The 12,534-nt window shown below is 40.8% G+C and overlaps 1 protein-coding gene across 1 annotated transcript in view; it reads right to left on the reverse strand.

Annotated features, from left to right (window-relative positions):
• ADARB2 (adenosine deaminase RNA specific B2 (inactive)) overlaps positions 1 to 12,534 on the reverse strand; it is a 307,043-nt gene that overhangs the window by 102,088 nt on the left and 192,421 nt on the right. Inside the window, exon 2 of the mRNA XM_050970900.1 lies at positions 7,512 to 7,598. Within this exon, the coding sequence (XP_050826857.1) occupies positions 7,512 to 7,598 (87 nt within the window). The remainder of the gene's footprint in view (positions 1 to 7,511; positions 7,599 to 12,534) is intronic.

Below are 12,534 nucleotides of genomic sequence, written 5' to 3' on the forward strand. Positions count from 1 at the left end.
AAAAGATTACATCATTCAAAGATGAAGCATAATGGATGCCATGTGACTTATATGAACTGCTTGATAATTACTAGTAAAATGTAAGTAGTTTGCAAAATTCCCTTAGGATGACAATTGTTCTATAATCCATGTGGCTGAATGCTTATGAACACATTATTAGAAATCAGAAATGATTCACAAACAGAAAAATGGGCCAATGCATTGAATAATCTATTTGCAATGAATACATTGACTGTCTCTGCTCACACCATAGCCTCTTGCATTGTCAACCTAATGAATCCAGACTACGAAATGATCTGACAGACCTTCATTGCATTTGAAACAATTATTTGGTCCGGACTCAAATCCCAGTTTAGTGAGTGCCTTTCTGTCAAACTCAATTGCAGATACTCTTAGTTTCTGCATCAGCAACAACTAATATTGCAAAAGTTGCAGATAAATCCCAGTGAGACCAGGAGAAGCCAGAACATCATGATGGGAACAATTACTGATGTAAAGGATCTGTGTCAAAGAAAAGCAACAGGAGAGAGAGAGTGACTGCCAGGAGTGCCAGGAAGGGAATGAAATGCCAGTGGGGAGCTGTGAAGGGGGAGCACTCTGTTGTTGAACCAATGAATCCTCCCTGCCCTGGACCATGCCTGTGCAATGTGCTGCAGGGCAGTGAGTGTTCTGTGCCACAGCAGAGGCATGGCTGAGCACGGAGAGTCATCCCACTGATGTCCTTAATGAGACACAAGATGTGCTGCTGGCTAAATAACCATCCTATAAAATTTCTGATGAGTTTGTTTAAATGTCTTGCATCTCTGACACATCCTCCAGTCCTCCTGTGCATTTCTTGGGACAGAGATAAATGGAGAAAGTGAATATGGGTGTAACCAACCTACAAGGCAACCCATCCCAGGAGTGATGCACCTGATCCCTTTCCAAGCAGAGCACTGTGCAGCTGCCTGCCTTACTCCAGACACTGCTGGGCATGGAGCCTTCCCCAGGTTTTGGTTTGTTATTGTCAGACACTATCATGCCACCTGCATAGGCTGTGTCAGTCCCATGCACAGAGAAGGTCCCTGTGGTCCTTAGGGGACAGAGAGTCCTCCTGCTTTCTGTAGGGGCATGGCCACGTTTGGTTTTCTCTCTACTCTGACAATGTAAGTTGGTAAGAATGGAAGGGGTGAGCTGCTGGCTAAGCTTTGAGAAACTCCTGCTGGGGCACTGTCTGTGCTGCACCCCAGTGTCAGGCTGGGCCAACATATGCACAGGAGCCTGTGGAGATCATGTGGAACCAGCCATCATGATTAAAAACTTCCTTTGTATCCTGAAATATTACACTTGTATTTAATATCAAAAGACTTTTTCCCATCAGAGCACTAAGCCTGCACTCATGAAAGTTGTTCCACAGAAAGAGGGCCACTGCTTAGACAAGAGTAATAATTGTGGCACAAATGCCATGTGTGGGGGCCCATTTGCAGAACTGAGTCTTTAGGCTCCCTCTCCTGAAAGCTCTGCAGCACACACTGAGCTTCCAGCCTGGGTCTATGTCTAACCAGAATTGTCACCAAAGAGCTCTCTTCTGCAGTGCTTTGCTGAGGCAGAACATGCCAAATGAAGGTTTTACTGACTAGTTAATTTTTACTTTCTGAAGCTAAGGGGACAGAATGAAGACAGGTGAGGAAGGAAAGAAAAGCAAAAGATCTACATAACAGAGAAAAAATAATTTCATCATAGGGTATTCAGCTGTATAAAATATGACATCTTTAAACCAACCTCTCTGGAAACAAGACATTTAAAAGATCATGATAACTAAGGCACAAGGATAATGTGCTGTTTTCTCATTGAGTTCACAACTCTATCTATAGAGACTCTGCTCTGAAGGAAAAGGGAATATCAGCTTTAACTTCCTCTATCCAGCTTGGCAGTGTCTCTGGCCATTTTCTGTCCTGACCCTTTCTCATATTTTCATCCCACTCAGAAGATATCTCTTTAGTTGTGTGTATTTCATAATGCAAAGGCAAAATATTTTGACGCAGACATATTTTTTTAGGAGGAAACAGGTTTGGTTCTGTATTTCACACCTCCTCTCTCATCTTAACCTAATAGGTTTTTACAGAGCCAATTATGGTACATAATGATACTGTAGTCAAGAAGCATGAAAAGAAAGATAGCTCCTGCTTCACACAATATTCAGCTTTGAAAAGAATTTGTATTGATTATGCACCACTGAATGGGAAAACTCAAGAGGTTATTTGTGTTTATCATTCATATTGTTTTATTCCATCTGTTTTTTCTTTCATGGTGGATTTGTGAACATGAATGTATGACCTTAATGTCTTACCTTAACCACCCTCAATAAACAATGATCAACTAAAACCACAAAATAATCGTTACTTATTTGTCTTAAATTGGGTCTATAAAATTGTCTAGTTCATGTTTTGGCCAACAGAGTTTGCCTTGATGAAGTGAAAAAAAAAAAGCAGAGATGCAGGCGTAAAACTTCCAGAGATGAAGCACAAAGGATGTGTGGACAAAGTCAGGCATGCACAGTGCTGACAGGCCTGTGTTTATGGTGTATTTTAGCCTTGTAACAGTGAAGAAAATCTGTGCAAGTATCCTTACAGCCAACCAGAGCACCTGGTCCTGAAACACCAGGAAACAGCTCAGTTCTGCCCAGATCTCAGTAGGAGCTGCAGCAGCCAAGAGTCATCATGGCCTGTAAAGCAGAAGCAGCCTAAACTCAGTGAGTGCCTCAGAAAGTCTGTGAGCCTGATGGACTTGTGTGATCCCTGGCAGCTGCCAGGAAATGTGAAATTACTTTATACTTTCAGGTATCTTTGAAATAGGAAGTCTTTGAAATGTGTCTTTTATGAGACCTCTGTGTAGCAGACATAAGATTACCTCTCTAATGGTGGCACATGTACTTCTATTGTGAAAATCAGACAAAGCAGGCAAATGACACCAAACTACACAAGATAAATACTGTAAGCAGCTGTAATAGAACAATCACGAGCAATTTTAGAAATGAAGAGCACTAAAAGGAAAGGGGTAAGTCAGAGGATACACACAGGGAAAATGCAAAACTGTGGATCATTTTCAGTCTTGTTATTTCTCATAATGTCTTTGTTCTTGACTCTCCCAAATATATTCTTTACATTTGGGGAAAAAAAATAAGATAATAAATTACGGCTCTCCCATGATGAAAGGTTGGAGAATAATAACATTGAAAGGGGATGGAGTTTAAAAAAAAGGAAGAAGGAAAATATAGTTTTTTGGCAATAGTTTCTAATTTATTTAGTAAGATTTCTAAAAAAGTCCTGCAGCTTTGCTCTGTAATATCTCCCCAGGTAACTTGATTAATTGATTTTTGCAGTTTCACAGGCAACGGGAGACATTGTGATCTTGTATTTGCTTCAGTAATTGAATGGGAGAAAGGAAAGCAGTTAGTGAAATACATTTATTTATGCATTATTCCTCAATATTCTGACTGCTCTTTCATGTTTTTCTCCTTTTGGTCATTATGCACAGTAGAGTTAACCTAGAGAGTTTGCATCATCAAGAGCATTTCAGAACTATAATGCATCACTAATAATGACAGTGACTATGTCTCTGGGTCTTAAGGGCTCTGCAGAACTAACCATCCGATACTCCACGCTACATTTGAAGAGATAATATTGTTCCTGCTGAAGGTTATTCTGCTGCCAAGCCAGCTTCCAGGGAGGATGGGAAAGGAGAGGTAGTAGGAGGCATCTTCATTTTTTGCTGGCATCTTTACTACTGAATCACAATGGAGATATTATTGAAAAGTTGTGATATTAAAAATAAGAATTTGCAATATCTGTATTATAGCCAACTCCTGATTCAACTGATAGCTCTGAGACAGGCAGTCACTGTCTTTAGAAATGTTTAGTAAACATGGATTGCTTATGTAGAGTGCATCTTTGCTGTTCATCTATATCACATTGACTGCAGGATTGACTTCCTTAACTCCTGGAACACTTGAAAGCAAAAAAATCTTGACTCAGGAGCAGTAGGTATGAACACAGGAGCCAGAGCCATGGCACCCCTGTCCAAGGACAGCTCTGACATCAAAGGCAATGTAGGGCAGTCTCCTCTTGCAAGCAAGATGGTATTTTCATACACTTACTGATTCCCCAACCAAGAATTGGGAACATTTCTGCTGGGATTTTTAGGTTGATATTCTTGACTTTGGAATGATAAACTTGAAGCTAACAAGGGAAATCACTCTTTTCTCTCACATGAAACCACACTTACGTGTTTTTAAATCTTCATGTAAAAAGTCTAGGTAAGCCATGATTTCTCTGTTGCTGGTGAGCACTCCCTGGCAGCTCACAGGGTTCAGGTGGTTAAAATCAGTGTCATTAGACTTTGTTGGTGTGTAACAGCACACTGCAGAGAGAAGCACTACCAGTGAAAAAAGTACAGGACTTTGCTGAAAGGGAAGATGAATATTTGTGAAAGGTAACTGCCATTGTCTTTAGCTGCTCCAGAATGAACATACTCTACTTTGCCCACCTAACTCTCTGAAATAACTCTGAAATCCATGTCCACTACAGATCTTACCAAAGAGGGAAATTATTCAAATGATCTAATCACTTGACTTAGATTGATACTCAAATTCTGGTGCTCTCTGCCCAAGTCAGCAAAGAATGGCAGGCAGCAGAAAATGTGGGCAGCCCATGGCAGAGACAGACCTAAGGACATGCCTTCCTGAATCAGAGCCAGAACATTTTAGGCCCTGGAGAAATAAAAATGATAGCAATAGACATAGTTTTCAAAACAAAAATAAGGAAATTGTTTTGGTGAAGGATTGCTTGAAGCTCTGCCTCCTGAAATGAGATATGCACTTTTTTCTTAGAGACAGGGCTGTCTGTCTCACAGTGTGAGGCTGTGTCTCACACTGGAAACAAAAGCTCTGGGGCCTCATGCTGTCTGAAGAGGAATTTGACCAATATGCTCATAACTGAACATCCCTCAGTACATTGAATTTGAGTCTGGAATGTGTCCTTCACTGCTGCAGTGGTTGAAATCAGTGTGTTGGGACCATCAGCTCCCTCTGTGGACACTGGGGAGGTGTGTGCTGCCCTGGGCCTGTGCCTGTGGCAGCACTCCATAACGAGATCCCCAGGAATCCTGTGCTCCTGCTAGAGCTCCAACCTGGATTCAAAAGTACCTGTGGCTGGTGATAACCTGCCTTGATCCCATGGCAAAGTGGGGATGGCACATTTAAAGATCAGGGACAGGCATAGGCTTGCAACACCATGAAAGGCAGACAGGTTTAAGCAGTGAACAGGGAATGATTGCTCACTGTTTCATGCAATCCCACCACTAGAGACAGCAGGCTTGAAGCAATAAAAGGGTGCACTTTTTGACAACACTCTACATCACTCCTTGTTCCTGGCTGCTGTTGAGATCAGAAGTATCAATGAGCTCTGGAGAGGACTGGACAGTTCTGTTGATGTCTAAGAAATATGATGATTCAGGTCCAAGCTCTAGCAGAGTAAATTTTTGCTAGGAGCTAGAAGGATATACCAAGGGGAAGATCCCCATTTCAATGCCCTTTTTCTCAAAGCATCATTTACAAGTGCTAAAGACCATGTACAGAGCTAGGCTTCCTATTTCTAATCCTCTGTGACATTTCTTACATTCTTAGCAACAATTTCTTACATCCTTAGGCACTGCCTTCTGGGGATGAATAGGGTGGTCCTTTCCTTGCATGTTCAAGATTGGACCTTCACCAGGGACAGATGATTATTTTACCCACAATTCCATTCCAAAGGGGTATAGTGCCTTTGATAAGTTTTCCAGTATTAATTAATTGATTACAAACCACAAAAATCATGCCTGTAGGCTAATAATCACCTGTTGAAAAAGCAGGTGTAGTTAAACTGCATGGCTCCCTTTGTAAAGAAGGCCTAAGGGAATGTGAAACAGGATTTGTTTCCATTTCAGCTGGTGGAACTCTGCCCATTGATACAGCACAGTCAGGGAAGCAGTGCTCCCACAGGATGCTCAGGGAGCAGAAAACTACAGGGATAAGCAACCCACTTTTTCTACCTTGCCAGCATTCTCCTGGGCTCCTGTTAAATTGTTAACACAGAAGAATTTTTTCCACTTGTTCAGAGCAAATCTCTGAAGCTCTTTAAAATATGGAATTACTCCAGAGGTACATGTGTGCTATAGGCTTTAGTGGGATTTAGGCCACTATACTGCAAGTGAAAATAGAAATACAGATGAATTTAAATTAATTCACATTTTTAAAAAATATTTAAAGATTCGAATAGTAACACCTAAAACATTTTCTATGTACCAAGAAATAAATAGCTGCCTTTTCACTGGAGCATATGTTTGACCAAAGGGAGAACTGGGTAGGATGACCCTGAAAACAGTGACATTTGCTGTTTCTCTTTCAGAAAGCGTAGCTTACCCTGTCCATGTGAGCTGGTTCACAGCCCACGCAGGCACAAAGCTGTCTTGGTGTTACAGCAGCAATAAGAAAATGGTGTTACAGTGTTTGGCTTGTACAAACTTCCTACATTACCTAAAAATAACTAAGTAGCACATTTGGGAACTATTACGCAGGAGGTGCCTGCACAAGCTCATCGTGTGCATAATATGTTTCCTCTGTGTGTGTGTGTATACTCCTCACACATCTTCCTGAAAATACAGCTTTCCTGGGAGCCATTCTGAAGGAGTTTCAGGAATTTTTTTGCCTTTGCTAAGATCTGTAATTGCCTGCCTTTGCTATGCAGCAGAATAGTGCGATGTCCATGTGATGCTCAGCAGCAGAAAATAGCAGGCTGTGCTTCTTCACTCCTCCAGCAGCTCTTCCCCTTGGTGGTGCACCGTGACCAAACCAAGGCAGATCAGCAACAACAAGGGAAAAACACCAAATTCCTCCCACTGAGTGGCTCTAATAGGGCAACATGGCAGCATGTGTCTGGCTGCAAAAGAAACCAATCTGGTAGGTGATACTAAAACATTGCTCATTTGGTTCAGAAAGCTTCCCTTCCTTTTTTTTTAAGATTGAAGTTGTGTTTCAATAAGCAGACAGGATAACACACAATAATTGCGTCTAGGTGACAAATGGAAGGGCTTACTGAGGGTTATTAATTCCTAACTGCCACACTTGGGCTTCCTGGTGTTTGGAAAACTTCTCAACTCCTTCAAACCCGGCAGGACTTTCCTCCAGCTGTACAGTCATGGGCTCATGACTGAGGTGTAAGGGCCCAAGAGAACACCAATTTGCCAAGAGTGGTTAATTTTTAGGTTATAACTGGTTTATTTAAGCCTGGTTAATCAATTCTCAATTTGATGATTCTGTGCAGGGCCAGGAACTGGACTTGATGATCCTTGTGTGTCCCTTCCATCTCCCTTCTGTAATTTCACATGAGGACATGCCAACAGCTTCAAAACCACCTCCTTTCCACAACTGCTCCTCCACTGTAGATATTTGAATTTTGAACTTTATTGTTCATCTATAGAGAAAAGAGATTGCTTACTTAAATTGTCTTCATCCTCCATGGTGGTTGGGCCAGGACTCAGGTACTTGAAGGGTGCTATGAAGGTTGACAGTATACTGAGTTTTTCTAGAAGAAAACAGAAGAAAAGATACACATAAAATAGGTACTCAGTCAATGCATTCACATCTACTTCACACTTTTTCTCAGGTCAAAACATCTTGGTAAGTCTGTTTGGTTTTAAGACCTGAAGGAATGGCCTGAAGTTGTGTCAGTGAAGGTTTACATTGGATATTAGAAAAAGGTTCTTCCTCCTGAGGTTATTTGGGCACTGACCCAGGGCAGTGGTCACAGCACCAGCCTGAGAGAGTTCCAGAGGTATTTGGACAATGCTCTCAGGCACTTGATGTGACTCTTGGGGATGGTGCTGTGCAGGACTGGGGGTTGGACTCAATGATCCTCGTGGATCCCTTCCAGCTCAGCACATTTTGTGACTCTACAGCACCATCACAGTTTACTGAACCTCAATGTATTTCTAACAGCTGGCACATGCAAACTCCAAACACACACTCCTCCTGGTTTCTGCCTCCAGGTAGTGTTTGTTGACTGTGCTTCCCAGAAGTGGTGCCCAAGCACTACAGCCCAGGGGATGGTCCATCTGGGAATGGGGTAGGCAGGTAGCCCTGGAAGAAGGGACATGAGCACTGCTCTAATGGACAAGATCATCTGCTTCACTTGTTTCCCCAGTGGAGGCTGAACCAGAATTCTTAAGAGAAAACTCAGTGATGGATGGCACAAAAAACTTCCATGGCTTGTAATTCTACCCGTTTTTGATATGATTTTTGGAAAACCCTTATGGTGTACCCAGAAAGCTATTGTTCACTCAATAAGAACACTATCTGAAATCCCTCTTGTGTGTTCATATTAAGTGCTTTTAACTGCAGTTTCTGTTTATCCTGCAGATAGTGTATGGCAGAGACATTTACTTCCAGTGCCATGATCAGACTCTGCATTAGAGGCCGGGGCAGATTCAGCAAAATGAGAACTCATACTGACTTATACTAGATTAATATTTGGCTCAGGATTTATCTATAGGGAAAAGCTGAAGTTAACACAAACATTAGAAACAGATATATATTTAAGTGTTTTATTTCCTTTGATAACTAGTTTGTTTAGCTGAACATTTATTTTGTTTAGGCTGAATTCCTTCTGACACACTGAGGAGACTTTATTAAGGACCAACAGTAGCAGAGTGCATACTTGACAGAAGAAACAGAAACACAACTAACAAAGGTGATTCACAGCTTTGAAGAACTTTGTTGTTACCCTAAAGTACTTCTCTGCTTAGAAAGCCTCAGCTATGGCTGAGGAAATAGGCAGCTGAGCCTCACCTATTTCCTCAGTGAAAATGCTCTTCATCCTGCACATTGTGAACAATGTTGGCCTCTCATCCTGTGGCAGAAGCATCAAAATCAGACCAAGAATATATTCTTTCAAGTGACACAAGAAAAAATATTTCCATGGGAAATTTCTTTATCATTGACAAAGTATTTCTTTGAATTTCCTCAAACTATCTGCCTGCTAAAGTACCACTGGTCTGGAAGGTATTCCAGCTGAAGAGTTTTTTAAACTTTTTCAGCAGCACATCTGTTAGCTTTTTGGCCTGGTTCTTCCTACATTTGCAAACAATCCTTGTTTTTGTTAAAGACTTTTATCAGAGCCCATCAAAAATGACTGCACAGATTTGCCCTTGGCTGGGTAACATTCCAGCTCAACTCCATTACGGGAATTCACTATAAAAGCTGACTGCTCTTTGTTAAGTAAATACAATAAGCAGAATAAAAGATTGCCTGAAGAAAATCTTTTTCCGTCCAGAAACCTTTCAGCCCAGACTAATATATAATTAGAGCACAAATTAGCTTCCTTCAATTGCAATTTCATTATGGGATTGCAGTGATGTCAGGACCAAAAGAATGAAGCTATTTATGAATGCTGTAGCCAGAAGATTTTTCTAAGTGAATTCTTTGACACTTTTTTGCTAAGGCATTTCTCACTGAGAAATGTGGTGTCTCTGTACGACATCTCACTGTGTGTGAGACTGTTGGGTTGTGATCCTGATAAAGGCTGGTATTCACTCCTGACTTCCTCAGCTGGTTTCTTTGATTGAAGTGAAAAGAGCGTAGGCTTTTGGGACCTAATCCAAAGGCTGCATTTGGTAAGGGAAATGCTTCAGATGATAGACACAGGATCAGGGCAGCCCTTGGCTGTAGTACCAGCAGTGACTGTTGTGTCTGGGTACTGAGATCCTAAAGTGTGTGCACTGCACCTGTGCCTGACTGCTGACAGCTGTCAGACCTTCAGGATTAACCCTCAGGACACTGATGTCACACACAAACCAAAATCATTGCTGAGAAAATATTCTCACTTCTGATAGGGAGGTAACCCATTAACCCAGCACTATGGAAGTGCTTTCTTGCTGCAGTGGCTAATGCTTACTCCTGCCCCCAATCCAAATGCAAATCCATTTAATTTTATACTATAATATTGTTGGGCAAAGTGATATTTTATTGTTTAATTTTGTGTAATTGATAAGTGAAATTTACAATGTGGATTTAAAATTAATCACTTTCATTTTTATTTTGTCTTAAGGGATCCTTCAACCATCTTAAGCTTTTGTTGGTACTCTTTTCCACTTGTACCCAAAGCCCTTGCTGGTGACTTCACTTTGTGTGGCAGGGAAACAGAATGTGGAATTTGCTGCATGCTTAGAGCAGCAATGGATGGGATTGTGTCAACCAAACACAGACAGGTCCTAATAGCAGGATATACTTCTATCAATACCATTGATAAAGATTATAATTCAATATGTCAATCCATTGGCTAAGCAAGGGAACATTTAGTGTGTGTCTAAATGGGAGGAGGAGGAGGGCAGGGTTTTCAGTAAGCTTTGTATAAAGAGAAAAGCTGTAGTATACACACTGCACAGATGAATTATTGACCCAGAGAAGGAGGAAAAGATAAATGACAGAATAATTATTGAAGGCTTTTACAAGGAAATAGTCAGGTTAGGTTTAAAATTATTTGTATTATTGTGCACTTCCATCGTTTGCACATTATTGCCTGCTGCTGTACAGACCATGAGGCACTTCGGCTTTATTACTAATGGTGAAATTCAGTGTTAATTGTCAAGATTAGGAGACCTGTGTATTCATACTTTATGGTCCCTGCATAGGTTAATGTCCATCATAATTAGCCTTGTTTCCAGCAGTTTGATGAAATCTTATGAATAAGAATAAAGGACAAGTTGGATTTGAAAAAGTCATAGAGAGAAATAACATGAAAGCCTCCTCCTCTCTTTCTCTTTTCCTTCCATGACTTTTTTTTCTTTTTTTTTCCCCCAAAAAGAAGCAATAACAGGTAGCCCAAAACTAGAGCAGCTATTTTTACTCTATAATTGTAAATTCTCTCTGAGAAGCTTTGTATTGTCTGAGGAAGTTATTTTTCAAGGTTAGGAGAGAGGGTTTAAGCAGAAAAAAAGACATTTCAAAAACTCTTCTACAGAAATGCAGACTATATAACCCTAAGTTTATGAGAAGTAATACATGAAGGTATTATTGCTGGCATTCCAGTTGTACCCAAAGTCTCTGATGCCATGAAGAAGAGGTTTCATAAGGGCCTACATGGACACAAGGAAAACTTTATTTACTATGGAAATTGAGAGACAAAGAGCAGGTATAGTGGAACTTGTCTCTAGCTGCCCTGGCACACTATTGCAAGATGATAGCATCATATTTTGTAGTGCATTCACTATAAAAACAGTCTTCCAAGTGGAAATCTGCTCCAGTACTGTAAGCACAAAAATCATAACTTCTTCTGAAGAGGAGCCTATTACAGGAAGGAAATCAATCTTCTCTTTTGGGATGGAAAAGAATTTCAGTTCACTCTTCCAAGGATATATTTTCCAGCAACAACAGTAAATAGTTAACATGGAATCATGAACAGCGTTTTTACAATAGCCATAAAAATAATTAAAATGAAAAAAAAAACCATGGAGCAAGATATGTGTTGCACGAAATACAGAAAATGCTTTAGTACAAATGATTCAGCAAAACCTGGCACATAAGGCAGGCAAGTTTCCACTAAAACCTGCTTTTTTTGTGAAGTTGCTCTTGCCCTGGGGATGCAGTCAGAAGGCTGCTCACAGGTCCTGTAAATACACTTTTATTGTGGAGACAAGAATGCACATATACAGCTATAAACACCTTTGTGCCCTTCATACCTATCAGTATTTGAAGGGCACCAGACAATACTGCTTGATCATCAACTCTAGGGAAGTTCTTTCACTCTCAATCACCAGAATAAAAGCAACAGGAACAGCAGGAGCTCAACACTTTTAAAAATCAGCCCTTATACATGTTGGACAAATTGTTTAGCTTTGAGAAGAGCAGACTGAGTGGGGTCATAACAGCAGCCTGCAAGCACAGAAAGAGCTGCTGCATGGAAGAACAAAGTAAACTGTGTTCCATGTGCATTAACACAACCAGAAGTAATGGACTTAAATTGCACCAAGGAAAATTCACTTCAGACATTAAAAAAACCTTCCTAACAGTAGTGATAGTGCAGTGCTGGAATAGCTTCTCTGGTGGGGAGGTGCTGAAGGGCTGTAGGGGGACAGCTGGAATCTGTAGGGGGTTGCACTTCCTTTATAGAAAGGACCCATCCTTTATCCTCCCATCCCTACAGACTCCAGCAGAAAAACTTGTGAGTTTTTCACAAGTTTCTCACAGCCCTGACTGTGAGATCCTGCAGCAGGTTCTAGCTCAGACTTGGAAAGGGGAGTAGCACTTGCTGGTATTTGCAGAAGTTTGTGGCATGCTCTTTTGCTTGGCAGCTAATGAGCAGTATTAATTATTGTTTTTAAAAAATGCAACTTTCAAACACAGAAGAGCACTATTAATTGTTTTTCAAAAATGCAACTTTCAAACACAAGAAGGATTAGACAGATGGATACCAGTGGTTTGGCAGATCAGCATTAACAGTGTTTTACTGAGTTTGTTTCATTCTC

Source organism: Serinus canaria, chromosome 2 (genome assembly GCF_022539315.1).
Source record: "Serinus canaria isolate serCan28SL12 chromosome 2, serCan2020, whole genome shotgun sequence".
In the NCBI taxonomy this organism is placed as follows: domain Eukaryota; kingdom Metazoa; phylum Chordata; class Aves; order Passeriformes; family Fringillidae; genus Serinus; species Serinus canaria.